Source organism: Microcebus murinus, chromosome 19 (genome assembly GCF_040939455.1).
Source record: "Microcebus murinus isolate Inina chromosome 19, M.murinus_Inina_mat1.0, whole genome shotgun sequence".
Classification (NCBI taxonomy): domain Eukaryota; kingdom Metazoa; phylum Chordata; class Mammalia; order Primates; family Cheirogaleidae; genus Microcebus; species Microcebus murinus.
The window spans coordinates 1674153-1699633 of record NC_134122.1 but is presented as its reverse complement, the minus strand read 5'-3'; the positions used below and the strand labels follow the sequence as shown (position 1 = coordinate 1699633).

General features: G+C 57.8%; 1 protein-coding gene across 3 annotated transcripts in view; it reads left to right on the top strand.

Moving 5' to 3' along the window:
• The first annotated feature begins 3301 nt into the window (after nt 1-3301).
• PKD1 (polycystin 1, transient receptor potential channel interacting) overlaps nt 3302-25481 on the top strand; it is a 46687-nt gene continuing 24507 nt past the window's right edge. For 2 of the 3 annotated variants that reach the window (XM_075994960.1, XM_075994959.1), the window contains exons 1-11: nt 3302-3736; nt 19203-19274; nt 19400-19471; nt 19755-19924; nt 20166-20837; nt 20955-21138; nt 22173-22393; nt 22637-22752; nt 23470-23596; nt 23925-24172; nt 24650-25405. In XM_075994960.1, the coding sequence (XP_075851075.1) occupies nt 3522-3736; nt 19203-19274; nt 19400-19471; nt 19755-19924; nt 20166-20837; nt 20955-21138; nt 22173-22393; nt 22637-22752; nt 23470-23596; nt 23925-24172; nt 24650-25405 (2853 nt within the window). In that variant the 5' untranslated portion in view covers nt 3302-3521. Of the gene's footprint in view, nt 3737-3930; nt 8918-19202; nt 19275-19399; nt 19472-19754; nt 19925-20165; nt 20838-20954; nt 21139-22172; nt 22394-22636; nt 22753-23469; nt 23597-23924; nt 24173-24649; nt 25406-25481 lie in introns of those variants that run through there. The other variant, XM_075994961.1, reaches the window with a different exon arrangement.

Genomic DNA, 25481 nt, shown 5'->3' with positions numbered 1-25481 from the left:
TCTCTGAAATGAGTGTGGATAGCTGCCTCACATAAACATAATCCGGGGCTTCCTCAAAGTGCAGCCCTCATCAGTAGTTTAAGTACCTGGCAAATTTTGCAGGAATCTCTTATGTAAAGCTTCAGTAGGAGTGGACATCTTCTTTTCACTAATCTTTTCGTATTTTTGTTTCTTTGTTGCAGCCTTTAGTTCTTGCTGGTTTTTTTTTTTTTTTTTTTTTTTTTTTTTTTTTTTGAGACAGAGTCTCACTTTCTTGCCCAGGCTAGAGTGAGTGCCGTGGTGTCAGCCTGGCTCACAGCAACCTCAATCTCCTGGGCTCAGTGATCCTACTGTCTCAGCCTCTCTAGTAGCTGGGACTACAGGCATGCGCCACCATGCCCAGCTAATTTTTTTTTGTATATATATTTTTAGTTAGTCAATTAATTTCTTTCTATATTTTGGTAGAGACGGGGTCTTGCTCAGGCTGGTTTTGAACTCCTGACCTCGAGCAATCCGCCCGCCTCGGCCTCCAGAGTGCTAGGATTACAGGCGTGAGCCACCGCGCCCGGCCTGTTTTTGTTTTTTTGAGACAGAGTTTCACTTTGTTGCCCAGGCTAGAGTGAGTGCCGTGGCGTCAGCCTAGCTCACAGCAACCTCAAACTTCTAGGCTCAAGCGATCCTCCTGCCTCAGCCTCCCAAGTAGCTGGGACTACAGGCATGTGCCACCATGCCCAGCTAATTTTTTCTATATATATTAGTTGGCCAATTAATTTCTTTCTATTTATAGTAGAGACAGGGTCTCGCTCTTGCTCAGGCTGGTTTTGAACTCCTGACCTCGAGCAATCTGCCCACCTTGGCCTCCCAGAGTGTTAGGGTTATAGGCATGAGCCACCATGCCTGGCCTTAGAATTTTTTTTTTTTAAGAGATGGGGTCTTGCTCTGTTTCCCAGACTGGAGTGCAATGGTGCATTTAATCACAGCTCACTGTAACCTTGAACTCCTGGGCTCAAGCGATCCTTCTGCTTTAGCCTCCCAAGTAGCTGGGAGTGCAGGCAAACCACAATTTTGACATATGTATACACCAATGAAACCATGGTGTGTGTCTATCAATCAGGATAAGGAACACATCGATCTCTTCCACATTTATCTTTTAGTCATCTGAGTTGTCAGGGTGTTCAGCCTTGTCCCAAGATCCACGGCAGACAGGTCTTCAAGACTGTCCACTCAGGCAGGGGTGGGGTGGGGTTGGGGGAGCCTTGTGGACGGGACTCAAGATCTGGTGCAGAGAACAAGTGAAAGGACCCAGGGGAGCCTCTAGGGGGCGGTGTTGCCCAGGCTTTTGTTTGACCTTGCCTTGTATCTGCGCTGCTAAAATACTGTGCTGTGTAAGACTTGTTACCCGTGCTGTTCAAACTCCATCTTTACTGACTTAACAAAAAAAAATCATCTTATTTGACCTGTAAAACTCAGAGGCATAATAAGTCTCCCATGAAGATTTAGCTCTGTGGGTTGTTTTATTTTTGAGAACACAATGGTTCATAATACATTCTACACAGATTACTCGCGTAAGAAAAACAGACTTTTTTCCCACTTAACACCTTTTACCTTAGATTATGTTTCTCTGGCATTAATACTGCCAACCCTTACCTTCTTTGTGTTTGCATTTTCCTTATTCTCAGCCTTTTCGGCTTGTTTTAGCTGTGCCCCTATAAACACCATTTACCTGGATTTAACATTTTTTCTCAGTGAGAATCCTTGTGCTTTAACATGAGAATTTAACTCGTTTACATTATTGTGATCACCCACGTGCTCGGTTGTGTTCCTATCATCTTATTTCGTGTGTTTTGAGGAACACACTGATCCTTTTTTTTTTTTTTTTTTTACTGCATTCTCTCCACAAATAACATTGTTTCTTCTTTTCATTACCTGAACTGATCAGGTGTTCTTACTTCTTTTCTCCCCTTCTAGCTTCCAATTTCTTTTAGACTAATAGTATCAATAACTGTTAAGAAAACCCTTCGAGGCCGGGCGCGGTGGCTCACGCCTGTCATCCTAGCTCTCTGGGAGGCCGAGGCGGGCAGATTGCTCGAGGTCAGGAGTTCAAAACCAGCCTGAGCAAGAGCGAGACCCCGTCTCTACTGTAAATAGAAAGAAATTAATTGGCCAACTAATATATATATAGAAAAAATTAGCCGGGCATGGTGGCGCATGCCTGTAGTCCCAGCTACTCGGGAGGCTGAGGCAGGAGGATTGCTTGAGCCCAGGAGTTTGAGGTTGCTGTGAGCTAGGCTGACGCCATGGCACTCACTCTAGCCTGGGCAACAAAGCGAGACTCTGTCTCAAAAAAAAAAAAAAAAAAAAAGAAAAGAAAACCCTTTGAGTCTATATTTTATCAAGAAACATTTCTCCACTGTCTCCTTCTCTGGACCAAATACATTTTATTTTCTCTCACCACGTAGTTTTGGAAGTAGTTTAGGATCTCATTTCCAGATCATTAATTTGCTTCTTTACACATACGTCTTTTCTATCTCAGAAATCCTTTCTCAACAATTGCGTTTTACCCCACAGCCGCCTTCCAGCATTTTGACTGGATTCATCTGCTGGGCTCATTTTCACCGCCGTGTCTTGTGGGTGCATCCTGCCTCGTCCCGAGTCCTGGAACCCTACGTTAGTCACTTGACTGCCATTAGAGCTTGGGTGTGGAGTGCAATCCCAGCTCTACCGCTTACCTGCTGGGCGCTCCCCGCACCTGTCTTAACCTCTCTGTGCCTCAGCTCATTTAATACAGGGGGTAATGACAGCACCCGCTTCTAGAGCCTAGGACTCACTGGAATAAGGCAGTGAGGAGTGGACGGGGAGTGCAGGAAGTGGGTTTCCTCCCTCCCGCTCGAGAAGCCCCACGCCCAACCTCCCCCGGGCTGCGCGCGCTCCTCCTTTCTCCCGCCCGGCCGCCCCCGGGCCTGGGAGACGGCAGCTGGGGAACCGAGGCGGTCGGGCGCAGTAGGAAGCGGCTCCCGCCTGGGGACGCGCGCTGAGGGAGGCCGGTGGCGGAGGCGGGGCCGGCGGGCGGACACGGGCCGGGGCGGGAGGAGGGTGGAGCCACAGAAGGCCCCGCCCCTTAATCGAGGGGCGGGGCTTTGAAATACCCCGCCCGCCCGGCGCCACAGCCAACTCTGCCTCGCGAATGGGCGTAGCCTCCAGACGCCCCGCCTCTTGCCGCGGCCGACTCTGCTGTGCGGGGGGCGGGGCCTGAGCGCGCCCCGCCCCTCGCCGTGCCCGCCCCGCGCCGCGCCCGGAGGAGGAGGAGGAGGAGCGCGCGGCGGGGCCTGCACTGCGGCGCGAGCGCGCGAGCGGGCAGCCGAGCACCGGAGCGCGGCCTGGCCCAGAGCGCCGAGCGGGCGCCGCGCAGACAGAGAGGCCGCGGCCGCTGCCCGGATCCCGCCCCCGCCCCGCCATGCCGTCCGCGGGAGCCGCCTGAGGCGAGGCCGCCAGCGCGGGGCGGGCCTCGGGGCCGGCGGGGCCATGCGCGAGCTGCCCTGACGATGCCGCCCGCCGCGCCCGCCCGCCTGGCGCTGGCCCTGGGCCTGGGCCTGTGGCTCGGGGCGCTGGCGGGGGGCCCCGGGCGCGGCTGCGGGCCGTGCGCGCCCCCCTGCCTGTGCGGCCCGGCGCCCGGCGCCGCCTGCCGCGTCAACTGCTCCGGCCGCGGGCTGCGGGCGCTCGGGCCCGCGCTGCGCATCCCCGCCGACGCCACTGCGCTGTGAGTAGCCGGGCGGCGGGCGGCGGGCGGGCGGTTGCCATGGCGCCGGGCGGCCCCGGCCCGAGCATCGCGGCGAAGCTGCACGGGGACAGAGGGGCGCGGGCAGCGCCGGGGCGCCGGGACCCTGGCGGGGAGGCCGCGCTGCGCGGCGACAGCCGGCGGGCTCGCGGGGCGTGGGCGCGCTCCCCGGCCTCGGGAAGCGGAGACGGAGCGCGGGCCAGGCCGCTCCCAGGGCGAGGCTCCAGCGCGGGGATGTCGGCCCGACTAAATAAGGAAAACCTGGAACGGCGGCTGGCGCGGCCCAGAGGGAAGCGGAAAAATCCCGGTTTTGTGAAAACAAACACGCCACCCCGTGGGGCTCCGTGGGCGTGCGACAGCGTGCGGGGGCGGGGTGGGGAGGTCGCGGTGTGTCGCGAAGACAAACATACGCTAATTAGAGGCCAATTAGGACGGGGCCTGCAGCTGGGGCATTCCCTGGGAGGTGGAGATCGCTGTCAGGGCGGCAGGGAAGGCTTCCTGGAGTAGGTGTCTGGAGGAGAATTTGATGGATGTGTAAGAATTGGGCCGGAACTTAAGAAATGTCAAGGAGGTAGGTCCAGAGGAAGAGAGGAGGAAAAGGTGTGAGCAAAGGGCTGGAAGCTGGACTTGGCTTGTGTGGCAGGGGCAGGGCAGGATGGGAGGTTGGTTGGGGTCACCAGGGACCTCAGGTGCTAAGCTCTTGGGTTTCAAAGCTGTCCCGAGGACAAGGTGGGGGGATTGCCTTGGAGGGGTTTTAAAGGTCATCAGGTTGCGGATTGTCGTACTTAACCCTCACCCCAACCCTCTGAGGCATAGGTGGAGTCATGGGTGAGGTAGCTGAGGCTTGGAGAGGTGACAGGACTTGTCCAAGCTGTCACAGCCAGGACGTGGCAGAGCAGGGGTTTCGACCTGTGAAGTGCCCTGGACTCAGGGTTGGCTTGACAAGGCACAGGGGACTAAGAGTTGCAGACAGTCATCCCCAGGGCTGGGGGGCATCTCGGGGCATGCTGGTCCAGCCCCTTGGATTTCTGGGCACTTCCAGGCTCCTGAGCCAGGACCCTGTCTCTCCCTGGCCCTGTGCTGATGCCCAGGGGAGCTGTTAACATCCCTGGGTGTGGGCCCCACCATGTGTCTTTGTAATGTTCCTTGGTGACTTTCTCATGTAACCACCTTTAATTAGGGGATCCCTGTGTTTTTGGGGCTTTGCTGAGGGGTCTTGAGGGTGGGGGAAGGACACTGTCTCTGGGACCAGCTGGGAATCGTTGGTGCTGTGGGTGCCACACTGGTCGTGTTATTGTGCTCCCTGGCCACTGAAGCTGAAGCATTTGTGGCACAGTCTCTGTGGAGATCCCCTCACCCTGCCTGCCAGGAGCGCCCACAGAATTGCATCAGACCCACCCTCCCGTTGCTCCTCTATGCTGTGGGTGCTCTGGGGGTCAGGCCCAGCTTCCGCTGATGGTTCCTGCTTCCCCGTTCCTGGTGCTGTCCTGTCCATGGCGCTGGCTTCTCAGGAGCTGTCCAGGAAATAAAGGATCCTGGTGGGTCAGCTGAGGGGTCTGTGGTGAGGCTTTGGCTGTCTGTGGTGCTCAGACCTGTTGCCCAGCGTGTACCCTGCTCAGGCTCTGGTCCTGGGTTTTGGAGGAGGGGGTTCCTGGGAGCTGGTTGCCTGTCCTAGCCTGAGCTGGCAGGATTCTTAGAATGGCTAGCCCTTCTAAGTGTGCAGTGGGACCTCGGAGACTTTATGTGGGCAGGTCAGTGGGCAACATGCTCTTCTGTACACCCCTGGAGCCATCTCTGGGAGATTTCCAGAGGGTTGGGGAGAACCTGGGTCCTCAGGGACAGGTGTTAAGGTCCCCTGCTGGTCTCTCAGGCCACTATCTGTGCTCTGGGCTGCCTGGCCATTCTGCTGTCAACTCTGCAAACTCCTCAGGGAGACAGGTGGATCTTCTCAGGGAGAGAGGCTGAGGACACAGACCATATATGGCCTCCCAGACGGTTGTCTAGGGCACAAGTGTGTTGCCCTCTGGGTGTCACCAGCAGCCTCTTTGGGGGGACTTAGGCCCCTGCCTCTCCACCTGTGGCTCCTCAGCCAGCCTGAGGTGTGGCAGTACAGCTGCGTCCAGTCCCAGGTGGGAGACCATGGCCTTCCAGGCTTTCTTGGATCAAATGATGCTGCTGGGAGGTGGTGGCTTGAAAAGATGATGCACTGGCAAATGGTGCTGCTCTACTGTGTCGAAGTCTTGTTATGGAGAGGCAGGACAGGCAGGCAGGACAGCGTGAAGACTCTCATGGATCCCCCCCAGCTAACTCCCCTGCCTGTGTTTTGAACTAAATTCAGCCATCTTCTTCTATATGCAGGCATTTGAGAGTGTGTGACAGTACCATAAACGCACCTAGAACAGTGAATAACTCCTAACTCCACGAAATGTCTGGTGTGTTAAGTTTTTTTTTTTTTTTTTTTTGAGACAGTGTCTCGCTTTGTTGTCCAGGCTAGAGTGAGTGCCGTGGCATCAGCCTAGCTCACAGCAACCTCAAACTCCTGGGCTGAAGCAATCCTCCTGCCTCAGCCTCCCAAGTAGCTGGGACTACAGGTGTACGCCACCATGCCCGGCTAATTTTTTCTGTATATATATATTAGTTGGCCAATTAATTTCTTTCTATTTATAATAGAGACGGGGTCTCGCTCTTGCTCAGGCTGGTTTTGAACTCCTGACCTCGAGCGATCCGCCCGCCTCGGCCTCCCAGAGTGCTAGGATTATAGACGTGAGCCATCGCGCCCGGCCTATTTAAGTTTCTTTTTTTTTTTTTTTTTTTTTTGAGACAGAGTCTCGCTTTGTTGTCCAGGCCGTGGCGTCAGCCTAGCTCACAGCAACCTCAAACTCCTGGGCTCGAGTGATCCTTCTGCCTCAGCCTCCCGAGTAGCTGGGACTACAGGCATGCGCCACCATGCCCGGCTAATTTTTTATATATATATCAGTTGGCCAATTAATTTCTTTCGATTTATAGTAGAGACAGGGTCTCGCTCTTGCTCAGGCTGGTTTTGAACTCCTGACCTTGAGCAATCCGCCCGCCTCGGCCTCCCAAGAGCTAGGATTACAGGCGTGAGCCACAGCGCCCGGCCTATTTAAGTTTCTTGTTGTCAGTTTTTTTACTAGTTTGAATTAGATGCAGTTACCATGTTTCCCTGAAAATAAGACAGTGTCTTATATTTATTTTTCCTCAAGGAGACACCCTAGGGCTTATTTTCAGGGGATGTGTTATTTTTTTTTAAGTACAGTACAACAATCTACATTTATTCAAATATAGTTAAGTCGTCTTCTTCTGGAACATCATCATAACTCTCCAAACCCCGAATTCCATCCTGAATGTCTTGCAATTCTATTTCCTTTAGAACCATTGGCCCCAATCTTTCCTGTCGAACACTAGAGCTCTCACGGGGCAGATGAGAAGGGCTGCTCGTCTTCTTTACCTCTCCGCAACGAAACACATGAGTTGTGCAGATGCGCTTTGTAGCCACGCCCGTCACTAGGTCTTATTTTCGGGGAAGGGCTTATATTGCACAAATGCTTAGAAACCCTGCTAGGGCTTATTTTATGGGTAGGGCTTATTTTCGGGGAAATGCTGTAGTTGATGTCCTTTATCTGCGCTGGCCAGGTGGGTGCCCTCCATCACTTCTGTTCCTCGTGCAGTTTGTTGAGGAAGTTGGCTCCTGCAGCCGTGGACTTCTTTCTGTGTGTCTGGTGTCCCTGCTGTGGTGCTGTTGAGTGTGTCCTCTGTCCTCTGCATTTCCCAGTAGTTGGATCTAGAGCTGTATTGTGTGGAGAGCCAGATTTCAGGAGCTCCGGGGCCACTGTGGCTAGTGGCTGCAAGAGAACATTCCATCATCACAGAATGTTCTGGACAGTACTGCTCTAGCTGTGAGCTGCTGGTTGGCTCAGGATTGGTTGCTTTGGACTACTGCTTGGTCTTGTGTGCCGCTAACCTTGGCCAGCGGGTTGCCTGGGCCTGCTGTTGGCTGGTGAATGTTTGGGGTCCAGGGCTGGGCCATTCTAGGGACCTGGTAGTGGGTGGTTTACTGACTTAAAATATTGGAACCTTAGGATCTTTCGTTTCCTGGGAGCACTTGGGGCCTTGCCCTTTCCTGCCTGTAGCCCTAAATGATAGGAGAGTGGGGGGGGGGCGAGGGTCTGTGCCCAGGGGAGGTGTTTGAGGGAAGCAGACCCTAGGCTTGGCATGGGTCTAATGTATTAGGCTGCAGCTGCCAGATGCATTGCTGCCTTAGGGGCTGGGGGCAGCAGAGGGTCCTCATGTTTCTGTTTCCAATCCCTGAGTCTCCAGAGCCAGGACTAGGGATGGTCACTGAGGCCTGAGGCGCGATCCTGCTCCAGCAGTGGGTCTGCGAGCCCTCAGCAGACACAGCTGCTGCGCACTGGCCCTGGGGCACGGTTCAGCCAGGCCCAGCTGGGCATGGTCCTGGCCCCTCTGGGGCTCAGTTATCATGGGGGAGCCTATGTTGAACTGACAGGTGAATGGACCTCACAGGGGCAAAGACACAGGTACCTCGGAGGGGCTGCTTTGACAGAGCTGGCCTGGAAGAACCGCCCTGTGCGGGCACCAGTGAAGCCGAAGCCCTGAGCCTGTGGTGCCAGGAGTTGCCCAGGGAGTGTTCCAGATGGAGCAGCCTTGCAGAGTCCTTGAGGCCTGAGGTGACGGAGGACAGGGGCAGGGCCTTTATCAGGAGAGGGCAGCATTAAAAGGTCTAGGAGGGAAGCAGCGCACTGGCATCTTCTAGAAAGAACCCTGGCCGTTGTGCAGAGACGTGGGGGACTCTGCATCACGCTTGGCGGGCTGGCCTGGCCTAGGCTGTCGCACAGCACCGGCAGTTGGGGATGCAGAATGGGCATGTGTGGATAACAGCAGTTTCTCTATCTCTGTTTCTGTCTCTCTAACAGGGTCTTGCTCTGTCACCTAGGCTGGAATGCAGTGGCATCCTCATAGCTCACTGCAGCCTCAAACTCCTGGGCTCAAGTGCTCCTCCTGCCTCAGCCTCCAGAGTAAATCGGACTATAGATGTATGCCACCACGCCTGGCTAATTTTTCTGCTTTTTGTAGAGATGGGGTCTCATTGTGTTTCCCACGCTGGTTTCGAACTCCTGGACTCAGGTGATCCTCCTGCCTCAGTTCCCAATGTTAGTTTTTTAATGTTAGTTTCTCAACGCAGAATGCAAATTTGCCAAATCTGTGGACAAAAATGTGGACAAGAAGGCACACACCCACTTCTCTGTGTGATCACCTGCCCAGGGAGTGAGGTAGGGAGGAGATAGGGAGCCTTCAGTTATACTGTGTTTCCTCGAAAATAAGATGGGGTCTTATATTTATTCTTCTTCAAGAAGACACCCTAGGGCTTATTTTCAGGGGATGTGTTATTTTTTTTAAGTACAGTACAACAATCTACATGTATTCAAATATAGTTAAGTCGTCTTCTTCTGGAGCATCATCATAACTCTCCAAACCCCGAATTCCATCCTGAATGTCTTGTGACTCTCTTTCGTTTAGAACCCTTGGCCCCAATCTTTCATGTCAAGCCATAGAGCTCTCATGGGGCAGATGAGAAGGGCTGCTCGTCTTCTTTACCTCTCTGTGACAAAATGCATGGGTTGTGCAGATATACTGCGTAGCCACTCCCATCACTAGGGCTTATTTTCGGGGAAGGGCTTATATTGCGCAAATGTTTAGAAATCCTGCTAGGGCTTATTTTATGGGTAGGGCTTATTTTTGGGGAAGCACGGTATCTGCAGCCCTCAGGATGTGCACAGACAGACCCCCAAGCGTCTACAACACCAGAGCCCCCCGGGAGTACTGGGCACAATGTTGAGGAAATGACTGGACATGGAGAACACCTGCAAGTGACCTGATGCGAGTGTATCCAGCACGTTACAGAGAACTCTTGTGGCTTAATAATAAAAAGACAAATGACCCAATTAAAAACTGGACAAGGGTTCTGAACAGACATTTCTCCAAAGGTACACAGACAGCCAACAGTACTTGAAAAAGTGTCACTAGTCAGTGTCACTAGTCAATAGATAGGGAGATGCAAGTCCCAGCCACAGTGAAATACCGGATAGCATGACCATTGTCAAAGAGATAGGTAACAAGAGATGGGGGGATTGTTCGAGGTCAGGAGTTTGAAACCAGCCTGAGCAAGAGCGAGACCCCATCTCTACTATAAATAGAAATAAATTAATTGGCCAACTAATACATATATAGAAAAAATTATCTGGGCATGGTGGTGCATGCCTATAGTCCCAACTACTGGGGAGACTGAGGCAGAAGGATTGGTTGAGCCCAGAAGTTTGAGGTTGCTGTGAGCTAGGCTGATGCCATGGCACCCACTCTAGCTTGGACAACAAAGCGAGACTCTGTCTCAAAAATAAATAAATAAATAAAGAGACAGGTAACAACAAGCATTGGTGAGGGTGTGGAGAAATCGGGTCCCACACGCTGCTGGCGGGAAACCAGCCTGGTGGTGGTTCAGATGGTTCAACAGAGTTACCATGTGACCCAGCAATTCCACTCCTAGGTATGGGCCCAGGAGAAATGAAAACACGTGTCACACAAAGACCTGTGTACACAGTGTTCACTGCGGCATTATCACAGTGGGCGAGAGGTGGAAACCAGCCTAAGGCTGTCGGCAGGCAGATGGAGAAACGCATTGTGCTTGTTCATCCCGACAGTGGGTTTATTTACCCATGGGGAGGGTCGAAGCACTGACACATGCTACAGCACGGATGAATCCAGAAAACGTGCTCAGTGGAAGAAAAAAAGGCCACACGTCGTATTATTCTATCCATATGAAATGTCCAGAATAGGCAAGTCCATAGAGGCAGAAAGCAGATTAGTGGCTGCCGACGGGTGGGGAGGGGGTGGTGAGGAGAGTGAGTTTCTTTTTGGGGTGATGAAAATGTTCTAGAGCTAGGGGTGATGATTGTACAACCTCATGAATATACTGAAAACCACTGAATTGTATACTTTAAGAGGGTGAACTGTATAGTATGTGAATTATGTCGGAATTTAAAAGTCTCTGCAGAAAATTCCCAGGGAGACGTCCCTCCCACCTCCCTTTCCCTGCAGTGACCATGTACCTGGCCCTCTGTGTCCTGTATCTCGAAGCTGCTACCATGGGGCTGTGGGGTTGGAACTACTCTTGGTCCCATTTTATTTTATTTTATTTTATTTCATTTTATTTTATTTTATTTTATTTTATCTTTGAGACAGAGTCTCACTTTGTTGCCTAGGCTAGGGTGAGTGCCGTGGTGTCAGCCTAGCTCACAGCAACCTCAAACTCCTGGGCTCAAGCGATCCTTCTGTCTCAGCCTCCCAAGTAGCTGGGACTACAGGCATGAGCCACCATGCCCGGCTAATTTTTTCTATATATATTAGTTGGCCAATTAGTTTCTTTCTATTTATAGCAGAGACGGGGTCTCGCTCTTGCTCAGGCTGGTTTCGAACTCCCGACCTCGAGCAATCTGCCCGCCTCGGCCTCCCACTAATTTTTTATATGTATATTTTTAGTTGGTCAATTAATTTCTTTGTATTTTTTAGTAGAGATGGGGTCTCGCTCAGGATGGTTTCAAACTCCTGACCTTGAGCAATCCGCCCGCCTCAGCCACCCAGAGTGCTAGGATTACAGGCATAAGCCACTGTGCCTGGCCGACTCTTGGTCCCATTTTAGAGATCAGCAAACTGAGGCTCCTAGAGGTTGAGTCCTGTCCCAGGGTCACATAGCTAGAGAGTTGTGGCAGAGAGATGATTTCGTCAGCACACTCTGGGCTAGAACCCTGGAACACACTCGGGGGTTTGGAGCACACCACCAGCATCCTGCTTCAGAAATGGACAGAGAGGTGCCAGTGGGGGGTCCCTGAGTGGGGCTGGGATGCGTGTGAAGGACCCTGAGGGGACCAGGTGGGCTCAGGGCTCGGGCCCTGCCCCTATGGCCAGGGCACTTCCAGTCTTCCCGCCAGCTGACTCCTGGGCCCTGCGCTGGCCCTGCCCTCTTGTTTCCTGTTCCTGTTTCAGGAGAGAGTTGGGAATCTGGGCCCTGGGGTCAAAGTTGGGCTCATATCCCAGCTCCTCTACCTTCTCTGTGACCTTAACTTAGTCCCTCAGCCTCTTTGAATCTCAGTTTCCCTGCCTGTAAAACAACAAGATGCACCTCATGGGGTTGTGGTACAGTGGTGGGGCTCAGTCACTGGGAGCCACAGTAATTGTGACTGTGGTTAAAGTGGCCCCTCAGTCCCCTGGTGGTCTCAGGGGGCCCGTTCCTTTGTTCTCAGGCACCAGCCACCAGGAGACACACCCATAAAGCCTGCCCTGCTGCAGAGCGGACGGAACGCCGGAGGCTGGGTGCGAGAGCACCCAGCCTTTTTGCTGTCCTTGGTCTGGCCCCAGAGGTGACTTCAGCACAGGGCCACATGGCTGTGGGGCCCATGAAGCCTGGCACATTCTCTCAGTTTTTATCTCAGTCTTTGCATGTTTGTGTTTTTTGGTGTGTTCGAGTGTGTGTGTATGATGGTGAAGTTACGATGCAAAAGTAGCTGTGAGCACCACCCTCTTGTTCTTTGGACCTGAGATGAAGTGTGGCGCAGTCCTGAATGGTGCGTGCACCCTGCTGCCAGCCTTGGCCGGCGCCTGGGTGGACGTGGCTGGGCCTTGGGAGCTCTCGGGGAAGGTCGCGCGAGTATCTGTAAGACTCGGCTTCACCCTTCCCAGCTCTCTGCAGACCCCTCCTGTGGCTTTTCCCTCCCAAGGCCAGAGACCAGGGTGGCTCTGTGTGGCTTTTTTGTGGGAACCTTCTCCTGCCTTCTCCGTCTGCTCTGCCTGGCCCATGAGCCGGGCAGTTGGCCCCCACCATCTTGTGACAGCTCACCAGTGGCAATGCCAGATGTGGGCCTGCCTCCGCCAGCCCCTCCTCGGGCTCCCCTTGGACGTGGGGTGGTTCTGACACTGCCCTCACCCTCCACCTTGGGGTGCCCCTGCTGAGTGGGCAGGGTCATGTGGAGACACTGGCTCCTGAGGGAGACCCTGGACAGGGTTTGGTTTCAACTGAGGAAGCCATTTTGGATGGAGACACACATTTTCCTTTCCGGAACACTCTGCGGTGGCCAACGCCAGCAGCGGGAGCCCAGACGGGCCCATCCCGCCTAGCGCCTTTGGAATGAAAACATCCCGCTGCTGCTGCTGTCTGGGGTGTCAGCCGTCTGGGCCCGGGTATGCTCGGGGCCTGGCCTGTGCTCTGCTGCGTGGCTCCAGCTGGCCGAGGCTTGGGCACGTCTGCGGGCGGCCAGTGTGGCGGGGGCGCCGGCGGAGTGTGTGCCGCAGTCTCCCTGCAGAACAAGACACAGCTGGAAAATGCAGCTCATGTCCTTTCCCGGAACACCTCGTTCTTTATGGCTTGGCAGCTGTCTTCGCCAAGGGGCCCAGCAGTGCCCGGGCGCCGATGCCAGGAGAGGGGCTGCAGCCGGGGGCCAAGGTGGGCGGGGCTCACTCTCTCCCTGAGGTTCCTTGGGCCCAGCCCTGGCAGAGCGTGGTGTCCTGCCTTTAGCACCACTATGCTCTGAAGGCAGGCTGTGTCCTGTGAGGCTGCCTTGGGGAGGGCTTTGTCCCCAGGCAGAGGCAGAAGCCAGTGTTCCTTCTGGTCCAGGCTCAGGCAGGGCTCCCAGCCTGGGGGCCGTTACAACCCAGGGAGTGTAGGGGGCTCAAGGGTCCTGAGCTCGGTCCCAGCCTCAGGCTGCTGTGCCGTTGGTCCTGCCTGGCAGCCACGTGGGGGATGGGATTGCTGCTGCTTGGCTGGACCGAGGCTTCTGTATTCCCCACCAGAGCACCACTGCTCCAAGCCGGGGCCATGTGACCCCATGTGACCCCAGCCTCCCCCCCCTTCTCCTTCAACAACTTATAACTTGGGCCCTGTGGGCCGCCCTGGAGGTGTGTGGTGGGTTGTGAGGGGATGCAGACGGGCCCTCCAGCCTCAGTGCTCCCACCAGGAGGGGCTGGTGCAGCTCTTGCCCTTGCAGGGTGAGGACTACAAAGTGCAGGGCGTGGCACCTGGTCTGAGCTGGCTGCCTGCATGGCCCCTGCTGATTCTGGAGGAGGCTAGGTGCTCAGGCCTGGGTCCTCTTCCCCTCTTGGCCTGGAAAGTGGCCCCACGTCCCCAGCTGTAGGGGGAAGGGTGGGTGGGCTCCTATTCATCTTGGACCGCCCTTCAGAGCTGGGCTGTCTTTCTGCCAGAGTATGGAGGAAGCCATCCCTGGACACCCTACTTTTTCATCTCCTTCCCCCAGGCTCTGAGGCCTGCGTCTCCATTCCTGTCCTTGCCTCTGGGCCCCATGAGGTCCTGTGTCACTCCCAGGTGATGACAGCTTAGTTGTGAGAGGATCTGGTACCTGTGAGGCTGGCTCCATGAGGAGAGACTGCCCTGCAAAGGCCCCATAAGGTGTGGGGCTCTCCTCCTGGTCCCAGCAAGCTGGGACTATGATCCTCACACACCAGCCTGTGGGCCAAGGGGCTGGCGCCTGCTGCCTGTGCCCTGGGGGCCTTTCCTTCTGTCTCAGAGCCACCGGCACTGCCCAGGGGGCCCTGGTGAGGGGCTGGGGGCTGGGGCTGCTGGGCTTCCCACCCCTTCCCTGGGGAAGTGGGGTAGGTGTTGCCAGGAGCTTCCCCCCTCAACTTGAATTCATTAATTTAAACATCATCATTTCCGGCCCTGGAAGCCAGCCTCACTCACCATAAATAGAAGAGCAAAGGGGATGCGAGCAGAATGAGGTCACAGGGCTCAGCTCCCGAAAGGAAGGAGCCTTTAGTGAGCCCCTGAGGTCCCAGTCCTGTCCCCCACCCAGGCCAAGGGGCTTGACACGCACTCTCTTTTTTTCTGCGCTAGGCCTGGCTCTAGGAAGGGATGTGTCTGGGGCTGCCCCATGCTGGGCTGAGGGGGACCCCTCTCCTGTGGGAGAGGACAGGGCTGGCTGGCAACTGGGCCTTGCAGGGGCGCGTGGGTGCCCCGGCGGCAGCACGGTCCTGTCCTGTCCTGCCAGAGGGAGGAGGCAACTGGCTGGGAGGCCCGGGTTACATAATGTCCACAGGCGGCCCCTGCAGAGCCCGTCCCCCCAAGCCCTGTTTCCAGCGAGGCCGCCAGCGCGGGGTGGGGGTGCCGGGCCTGGCTCTCGCCCGCGCCGCTGACCACACGCGTCTGGAATGTGCAGATGTTTCCTTGGGGGCTCCGGCCAGCCCCCAGCCCCCGCCCAGCATCTGGACTGGGGAGCGGGCACTTGGGCTACTCCCCTCCTCATCACGGGAGGAAACTGAGGCTGCTGAGCTGTGGGGCTTCTGTCCCTTCACTGCCGGGTAGGGATGGCCCTTGGAGCTGCCCCACTCTCAACAAAGCTTCAGACATTTGTGGGGACCTTCTCCTTGGCCTCCAAGTGGGGCAGAAAGCCACCCTGAGACTGCCCTGCCCTCTGTGCCTAAGGACGTCACCCAACCCTCCTCTTGGACTGGGCAGAGCCCTGGGAGCAAGGGGTGGGGGAGCCCCCAGTTCCTGCTTTTGGCGAGGAAGACGGGAGCCAGATGCGCAGGGTTGGCTGTGGGTGCCTGTGGACATATTCCGGGGGTCCGAGGCCTGGCACCCCTCAGGTGGGGGCAGGGTGTCCTCCAAGAACATCTGATCTGGAAAGTGGGGGAGTTGGGACCACCCCAGTGCAGGGGCTCAGTGGGCTCCCAGTGACTCCTGGGGCACAGTGGGGTTCTTCACCCCTCCCTAGCCCACTTGGGCCTGCCTCCTGGAGCAGGAGAGGGAGCAGCAGAGGGGTGGGCCCGGCCTGGGAGCCCCTCCCCACCTCTGTCTGGACTGTGAGGTCACGTCCCAGTGCTGCGGGCGCCTGGGTCCCATGCTGCCGGGGCCTGCTCTTCCCTGGTGTCTATGATCCCCCGGTCAGCCCCTTGCCCCTTGGGGTGCTCCAGCCAGGTGCTGGCTCCTCTCCCAGTGGGGGCTGAGGGGTGTGTGGGACAGCTGCTGCCTGTGCTCCTGCCAGCATGTGGCCCTGGTGGCAGCTTCCTGGCCTGCTGTGCTGCCCCATCTGGGGTACAAATGGAGCCCCAGGGGTGGGGGCTGGGCCTGGCATCTCCCCAGAACAGCAATGGGGAAAGATGGCAGCGTCGGAAACCCAGGCCTCAGCCAGACGGCCAGGTGAGGGTTCCACAGGGACCCCCCTGGAAGCTTGGCTGAGTGGGGTCCCCATGCCGTCTGCTGCTTTCCCTGCCCGTGGGCCAAAGGCCCACGTGACACCGGGGAGAAGTCTTGGGCTGAGACCGGTGTGCAGGGAGCATGTGGCTAGCACCTGTGACAGGGTGGGGCCACTGGCAGATGCAGAAGGCGCCTCAAAGGCATTGCCGAGGGTGGGGGGTCTTTGGGACCCTGAGGACTACCCACCCCATGTCCCGGACTGGCGTCTCAGGTTCTTGTGGATTTTCCAGAAAGTAGGGTGTGAACAAGCATCTTAGGGTCTTTCCTCTTTTCCTTCCTCCCGTGTTTGAGCCCGGCTGGGGGGCTCCCTGTGCCCCGTGGCCATGGGGGGGCAGGTGTGGGAGTATCGCTGTGTCCCTGTTGGGGGCCCGCCTGTGCTCACCCTCGGTCTCTGCTTCACCTTCTCCCCTGTGCTGTTGCTCCTCAAAGCACAGGGTCCTCAGCTGTGACATGGCAGCCATGGGGGCCCCTACTTTGTCCACCTGAAGTGTCTTGTGACACAGCCCTTGCCTCTCTTGGGCTCCATGCTTGGCCAGCGGGTGGGAGTCTGGCTGCTTCACCCCGTCTGGGGCAGCAGCTTCTCTCTGGTCTCCAGGCAGCCAGCTTGTCCCTCCCCTCACAGGAACGTAGTGGGCACACCACCTGGCTTTGGCCCACACCTTATCTTGGTGTGTGGGAGGGGACGAGGGAGAAGCTGTGCTCAGTTGGGGTGACAGATCTTCCAGAGGGCACCTTTCCCATGGCCTCCGGCCCCCAGGGACCTCTTCCCCTTCCTGGAGTTCCAGAGCCCTGTGCTCTGAGCATAGGCTTTCCAGTTGTCCCACCGGAAACAACCTCAGGGGTGTCCCACATACCCCTCAGCCCCCACTGGGAGAGGATCCAGTACCTGGCTGGAGCACCCCAAGGGGCAAGGGGCTGACCGGGGATCATAGACACCAGGGAAGAGCAGGCCCCAGCAGCATGGGACCCAGGTGCCCTTGGGGATGAGACCTCCACCCTCCAGGCACACACCCCCGTCTCCAGATGGAGCTCAGTAAGCTGAATGCTCAGCGTCTTGGCTGGCATCTCGCTTGGGAGAGGGCCTGAGCCCACTGTTTGGGTCCAGGGCTGCTGCTTGGCCGCCCTTGCCTCAGCTGGGGTGGCTCCTGGTCTCCTCTTTGTCACTTTGCCTCTGAAGTCCCTCACTATATGTGGGCAGGCTGCTGAGGGAGCAGACGGGAGGAGCAGCACCAGGCAGGGGATGGGAGAGGACGCTGGGAAAAGGGACTGTGGAGGGCCCCTAGCCGCTGGCCTGGCTGGCCAGGTGGTCTTGCTGGGAAGGGCAGAGTTGGTGAGTGGCGCTGGGAGAGCAGAGGGGCCCAGGTGTCATGGGCGGGGAGCACGGGGCCTTACACAGACCCTCGGGAGCTGGGTGGGGATTGGACTGAGGTGCCCACAGGTCCCCTGTGCGGGGGTGGGAAGGGCGAGAGCGGGCAAGGGGCTTTGCTGGGCAAAGAGGCCGAGTGGGAAAGGCAGAGCCAAGCCGCTCAGGCCACCCGTCCCACCTCCCTGTCCCAGCACCAGGGCTGCATTCCTGACACTGGTGGACCAAAAGTGCCACTGCATTGTCGTGTCCAGTTGGTTTTTCTCCAGTTACTACTAAAATTGAGTGCTTTTTTCATGTCTATGACCGACTAGTCATATTACTTTTGTTAATTGCCTGTGTTTGCTTTAGCCTTTTGTTCTTTTTAATCGGAGCAGTTGTCTTTCCTTTATGGCTTGTTACAGCGTGGGCAAGGGTGTCATTGGCCTTTAATCTGTCCTTTAAATTGCTGGTGCTTTTCCCAGTCAGTAATCTGTTTCTTGGTTTTTGTGTTTCTGGATAGAGCTGGGTCTGTTGCTCTTTGATGTTTTATCTCTGCTCTTAGGTTTGTGCCTTTAGCTGTTGCATTTTGCTGAACTGTCTGGTCCTAGCACGGCCAGCATCCTGATGGCTTGCTGACCCCAGGGTCAGAGTCTAGCCGCCGAGAGGCACAATGTGGAGCAGCAGACCTGCGCCTGCATGTTTCTTGCCAGCTTCTGCTCGCTGGTGTTGGTGCCTCAGGATGAACCTTCATATCTTGTTGATAGTGGGGTTGTTATCAGGGTCATGTTAAACTTTTTTTTTTTTTGTAGTGGCTGCAATGTCCTACTTTTTTTTTTTTTTTCCGGCATATGATGGGGGTACAGATTTTAAGGTTTCAATAAATGCCCTTTCCTCCCTCCCCCCACAAGTCTGAGTCTCCAGCATGAGGGTCATGTTAAACTTGAGGGTTTCTTTGTTTTTTTTGTTTTTTGTTTTGTTTTTTTTGAGACAGAGTCTCACTCTGTTGCCCAGCCTAGAGCACAGTGACGTCATCATAGCTCACAGCAACCTCAGACTCCTGAGCTCAAGCGATCCTCCTGCCTCAGCCTCCCTCCTATAGTTGGGACTATAGGCGCGCACTACTGCGCCTGGCTGGTTTTTCTATTTTTAGTAGAGACAGGGTCTCACTGTTGCTCAGGCTGGTCTCGAACTCTTGGCCTCAAGTGATCTTCCCGCCTCGGCCTCCCAAAGTCCTGGGATTACAGGCGTGAGCCACCATGCCTGGCTAAACTTAGGGTTTAATGGGGGCCATCTCCATCACTAGGATTTGGGGTCATCCAGGGCCCCCTCCCCATTTCTTTGTGCCTCCATTGCATCTGGGGACATTCTGAGGTGGGAGCCCCAGGGCATTCTGAACCCCGTGTGGAGGGTGGGCGAGATCAGCCCTTGGCGGGACCCTGTTGGGCTTGGGGCAGGACGTGGGGGGGCTTGGCTCTTGGGGGTACAGCTGGGGCCAGGGGGTGGCTGGGGGGCCTGTCCTGGTGTCCAAGGTCAGCAGGTCTTTGTAGTCTTGCTGTGCGGCACCCAGCCCAGGGCTGAGGTGTGCTGTGGGTGCTGAGGGGCCCCGCTCCCTCCTGCCCCGTCTCCCCAGATGAGTGTTTATTCGGATCCTCCATCAGAAAGGTCTCCCTTCTGGCTCCTGGGAATGGGGAGTTTAGAGGGTGAGAGGCCACAGCTTGAGGGTGCTGGGAATCTCCTGGGGGTGGCCCAGGGACAGCCTTGTGCTCTTCGGGGTCTCCCGCCTTGACTTGTGGCCACTTGCTTCTCAGAGACGTCTCCCACAACCTGCTCCAGTCACTGGACGTCGGGCTTCTGGCCAACCTCTCGGCGCTGACGGAGCTGTGAGTGTCCCTCCCTGGCCGTGCTGCTCCCAGGGATTATTCCGGGCAGACAGGTGGCAGCCGCCTGTCACTGTAGGACCATGGGGTTTCTGTCAGACCTTGCCTAATGGCCTTCTTTCTTCCAGGGACATAAGCAACAACGAAATTTCTACATTAGAGGAAGGAATATTTGATAATTTATTTAATTTAAGTGAAATGTAAGTTGCATTATTTTTGGAGGGTGTCCGTGGCTGTACCCCTGGTCCCCCAGTATTCCTTCTGCCCTGGTAGCTGGCCCTGTACCCACTCCCAGATGGGAGACCAGACATGCAGGGAGTTGGCCTCCCTGCTTGGAGCCCCTCTGGGTTGGGCAGCCCCCACAGGGGCAGTGGGAGGTTGGACTTTCAGGGAGGCCCCAGGCCCTGGCTGCCCCTGGGATAAGCTGGTATAGACCCTTTCCCAGGCCAGGCCTGGGGCCTCACACCCACCCCTCCCTTGCAGAAACCTGAGTGGGAACCCGTTTGAGTGTGACTGTGGTTTGGCCTGGCTGCCGCGCTGGGTGGAGGAGCAGCGGGTTCGAGTGGTGCAGCCTGAGGCGGCCACGTGTGCTGGGCCTGGCCCTCTGGCCGGCCAGCCCCTCCTCGGCATCCCCTTGCTGGATGGCAGCTGTGGTGAGTGCAGGCAGGTGGGGCAGAACCCGGGCCTGGCAGACCCCCGCAGCCGCTCAGGGCCTCCGACCCAGTGGGAACAGCAGATGGGGCCCAGGGAGCAGACGCATGTTGGTGGGACAGTGCCAGGGCTGTGGGTGCCGCGCAGCTACTGGGGTTCTGGTCTGGGACCTTGGGGCGGGGAAGACGTTGGGGCCAGGAGGAGGTGGGAGTCCAGGAGGACCAGCCTTTCTGCCTCTTCCAGGTGAGGAGTATGTTGCCTGCCTCCCTGACAACAGCTCGGGCACTGTGGTGACAGCGACCTTCTCAGTGGCACATGAGGGCCTGCTGGACCCCGAGGCCTGTGGCGCCTTCTGCTTCTCAGCTGGCCAGGGCCTGGCAGCCCTTTCAGAACAGGGCCAGTGTCTGTGTGGGGCAGCCCAGCCCCCCAACACCTCCTCGGCCTGCCTGTCCCTCTGCTCCAGCCCCCTGCCACCTGCTGCCCCTGTCTGCGGGGGCCCCACCCTCCTCCAGCATGTCTTCTACGCCTCCCCGGGGGCCACCCTGGTGGGGCCCCGCGGACCCCTGGCCTCTGGCCAGCCAGCAGCCTTCCACATTGCCGCCCCCCTCCCCGTCAGCTCTGCACGCTGGGACTTTGGTGATGGCTCCCCCAGGGTGGATGTTGCTGGTCCAGCCGCCATGCACCGCTATGTGCTGCCTGGGCGCTATCACGTGATGGCTGTGCTGGCCCTGGGGGCTGGCTCGGTCCCACTGGAGACAGAGGTGCAGGTGGAGGCAGCGCCTGCTGCAGTGGAGCTTGTGTGCCCGTCCCTGGTGAAAAGTGACGAGAGCCTTGAACTCGGAGTCCTAAATCGTGGTGGCTCAGGCCTCGAGGCCACCTACAGCATTGTGGCCCTGGACGAGGAGCCAGCCCGAGGTGCACACTCCCCACTGGGCCTCCCCTTCTTCCTTGAGGCTGGGGTGGGTAGGGCAGGGCCTGGCACCAGCCTCAGGCACACGCTGATCTCCCGTTCTCCCTGCCTGCCGGCTCCAGTGGTGCACCCGCTCTGCCCCTCGGACACGGAGATCTTCCCTGGCAACGGGCACTGCTACCGCCTGGTGGTGGAGAAGGCGGCCTGGCTGCAGGCGCAGGAGCAGTGCCGGGCCTGGGCCGGGGCTGCCCTGGCCATGGTGGACAGTCCTGCCGTCCAGCGCTTCCTGGTCTCCCAGGTCACCAGGTGCCTGTCCCTTCTCCCCACCAGAGGCTTTGAGGTGGGGGGGTCTCCAGTACATTGGGGTGGGGCAGAGCCTGAGGAGGCTCAGGAGGAGTGGGGGGCGTGGGGGGAGCTGGAGGGGCCGCGTCCTGCTGTCTGGCCTAATGAGGAACTGTGTGCTGGTGGCCCTTCCTGTCAGCTCTGCACACATAGTGGTAGACGTGGGCTGGAGTGGCCTCTGAATACTTCTAGGATGCACCACGTGTGGGAGGTGGGCTTGAACCCTGTCCCTTGCCTTTGTTCTGTCCCTGTCCCTCTGGGGAAGACCCTGGGCCCTCCTGAAGTGTGGGCTCTGGCTTTCTTTCCTCCCACCCCCACTCACTTCTCTTCCTGGGGTGGGCAGGGTCGCCATGAGCTGTGCACACGGCACACTGGGGGACACCTTGGTCCCTCACCCCCTCCCCGTGCTGCCAGGCGCTGGGCCAGGCCCTGTCTTGCTGACCCAGAGCCAGGATGGGAATGGAGGCCAGACCCTCCCTGCCTCTCCTGGGAGTCTGCATGTGGGGGGGGCTGGGGACTGCTGTCACATCAGCAGCTTACCACACCTCGAATGTCCTCGGTGTCTGGAAGGTGAAATCAGGGCCCCAAGGTCATGGTTAATGGGCCCAGCACAGCCCCTCATGTGCACTCTGCCCCCAGGAGGGCTTCCTACCTTAGCAGAGCTGTCGGGGCAGCCTGTTTGGGGGCTGACCAAGGTTGTCTTGATCCGCAAATGCTGCACCAGGAGCCTCCCTGCAGGGCAAGGTGTGGGTGGCCCATGGCCCTTGGTCCTGTCTGACACGAAGCCCCACGAGTTGCCCCTGGGCATGGGTGGCTGCGGGACACTGCTGTAGGCCTGGTGTATGGGCTTGCTCCCCTAGTCTCTTACCTCTTACCTGCTTACCATCTGGAAAGCAGGGACAGTGATAGGGCCCACCTGACAGGCTGCTGGGAGGAGCGTGTCTCCGGAGGGTGGGAGGACTGGGGAGCCCCCTGAGTGCCCTGCCGTCTGCTTGCAGGAGCCTGGATGTGTGGATTGGCTTTTCAGCTGTGCAGGGGGCGGAGGCGGGCCCGGCCCCCCAGGGCGAGGCCTTCAGCCTAGAGAGCTGCCAGAACTGGCTGCCCGGGGAGCCGCACCCTGCCACAGCTGAGCACTGCGTGCGGCTCGGGCCCGCTGGGCGGTGTAACACGGACCTGTGCTCGGCACCGCACAGCTATGTCTGCGAGTTGCGGCCTGGAGGTGTGTGCGGAGGTGGGGGGGCGGAGCTGCCCTTTTCCCACGTGCGTTTCTTAGATGTTCACTGTTGGTGAGATGTTTGCTGGGCACCCACTACTGTGCCTGGGCACAGGCTGCCCTGGAAGAAATGGAGGGAGCTGGGGGTACAGCTGCTGGGTGGCTCAGTCCCAGGTCTGTCCCACCTGGATGTCCCCAGCTGTCCTCCTTGGCCTGGGACCAGCACCTCATTACACACTTGCCACCCAGGCCCAGTGTGGGATGCTGAGAACTTCTTTGTGGGAGTGCCCAGCGGGGACCTGCAGGGACCTCTGAGTCCACTGGCACAGCAGGAAGTCCTCTCGGCCCCCCGGGAGCCCGTGGAGGTAGGCCGGCTCCTCCACGTCCTAGAACCTCCTTTCCCACCTCCGGGAGGCCTTGCCTTATCCCGGCTACTGTTTGTCTCTTTAAAACACAAGTTGGGTCTTTTGAGCCTTGTTAAGGGCCCAGCATAGAGAGTTTGGAAAATCTGGGGTGCAGAGGGCAAAAGCATTTAACTCCAAGACCCAGAAGGATGCTGAAAATCCCCCTGAGTCTTTTCTTTCTTTTTTGTTGGTTTTTTTGAGACAGGGTCTGTCTTTGTCGTCCAGGCTAGAGCACAGTGCTGTCATCATAGCTCACTGCAGCCTCCAACTCCTGGGCTCCAGTGATCCCCCTGCTTCAGCCTCCTGAGTGGCTGGAAATACAGACGCATGCCACCACGCCCGGCTAATTTTTCTTTTTCCTTTTTTTTTTGTAGAGATCCCAGGGTCTCACTCTTGCTCAGGCTAGTGTTGAACTCCTGGCCTCAAGTGATCCTCCCACCTCAGCCTTCTGAACCTTTTTATGAGTGTGAATTTTTTTTAAAAACCAAGATATGCTGCTCATAGATGCTGTTGATATTTTTCATCCCAAGTGACATAAAATGAGGCCTGTGGTTGCCACGGGAAGGCCTTCTGATGGCTTTCTTCCCCTCTGTCCTGGCAAGTGTTTGGGCTTGGGGAGTCCAGGCCCCCAGGTGGGGTGGGGTCTGTGGAACTGAAGTGGCCCCCCTACCCTACCAGGTCATGGTGTTTCCCAGCCTGAGCCTGAGCCAAGAAGCCTTCCTTACCACAGCCGAATTCGGGACTCAGGAGCTCAGGCGGCCAGCCCAGCTGCGGCTGCAGGTGCACCGGCTTGTGGGAGGAACAGGTGCGACTGTGTGGTGGCAGTGGGGTGGAGGGGTCAGGATGGCCTCTCTGAGCTCTCACGTCTGCTGATCCCTTGGCCACCAGACTAGTTCCCAGCCTCCCGGTGGACAGAGAATAGGATCTCCAGATGCTGTATGCTCGGTGTCCCAAGGCGGGATGGGGGCCGCCCTGAGCCAGTCAGCTGGCCAGGGGCGGGGGCCTGGGGCTGGGGTGGGTAGGCATATGCTGCCTGGCGGGCCCTGGCTTCATGGCCAGGGTCAGGTTCATCAGGGCACAAGCCTGGGTCCTGTTGGCAAATCAGGGCCCCTGACACTCCTCTCTGCTCACAGGGGTCCCAGAAAACAGCAGTGAGCCTGAGAGCGGGTCCCTGGACAACAAGACAGAGTTGGCCCCTGAGTGCGTGCCAGAGGGATGCTGGTGCCCTGGAGCCAATGCCTGCGTGCCACTGGACGCCACCTGTCACCCTCGGGCCTGTGCCAGTGGGTTCACGTCAGGGCCCGGGCTCCATGGGGCTGCCTATACGCTGTGGAGGGAGTTCCTCTTCTCCATTCCTGCAGGGCCCCCGGCACAGTACTCGGTGTGTGTCCCCAACTTAGATCTGTCTGTCTCCAGCCCGCTTCCCAGACCACCTTCCCCTCAGCCACCCAAGGTCCAGGTCTCCCTGCCAAGGGGACAGGATGCAGGTCTCCTGCCCCATCAGGCCCTCCTGGCTGGGCCTCATCTCCCAGCAAGAGCAGCTCCAGCCCCAGGGCCTTTGCACCTGCTGTGCCTATAAGCAGGCTGGTTCCTTCTCATCCTTCAGGTCTGGGCCCCAGCATCCATCAAGGGCCTTGCCCATTCAGGCATCCCACCCTGCCTGTACCCTGCCTCTCCCTATGGTGTCCCTTGTTTGCAGTTGTCCTGTCTGTCCCTACCATGAGCACCTAGGGGGTGGGGAATCCACAAAGCAGGATCTGTGGTACCGAAAACCCCAGCTGGAAGCCCAGTCTGCCCAGTAGTCCCTGCAGACCCTGACCATGAGGACATGGTGCAGCTCTACCTCTCTTTCCTGCAGGTCACCCTCCTCGGGCAGGATGTCCCCATGCTCCCTGGTGACCTCATTGGACTGCAGCATGACGCTGGCCCTGGCACCCTCCTGCGCTGCCCACAGGCCATCAGCCACTCTGGCCTCCATGCCCCATACCTCTTCACTAATGCCTCGGCCTGGCTGGCCCACCTGCCTGTCCAGCTGGAGGGAGCTCGGGCTGGCCTTCCCTGCGCCCTGCGGGTGCTCACAGCCACAGAGCGCCGCACCCTGCTGCTGGGCCTGAAGCCCAACCCTGGGCTGCAGCGTCCAGGCCGCTATGAGGTCCGGGCTGTGGTGGGTAACAGCGTGTCAAGGCACAACCTGTCCTGCATCTTCAGCGTGGTCTCCCCAGTGACCGGGCTGCGGGTGATCCATCCTGCCCCACAGGACGGCCACCTCTATGTGCCAACCAATGGCTCGGCCTTGGTGCTCCAGGTTGACTCTGGTGCCAATGCCATGGCCACGGCTCACTGGCCCGGGGGCAATGTCAGTGCGCCCTTTGAGGCTGCCTGCCCTGCCACGGTGGCCACCCTTGTGCCTGGCTGCCACCAGGAGACCAACGACACTCTGTTCTCAGTGCTGGCACTGCCTGGGCTCAGTGAGGGGGAGCATTCGGTGGAGGTTGTGGCAGAGAACAGCGCCAGCCGGGCCAACCTCAGCCTGCAGGTGACAGCCGAGGAACCCATCTGTGGCCTCCGTGCCATGCCCAGCCCCGAGGCCCGTGTGCTGCAGGGAGTCCTGGTGGTGAGTGTGGCCTATAGCCCTGCCCTGCCCAGGTGCCCACACAGGATGGGGCCCGTCTCCCCAGGTCTTGTCAGGT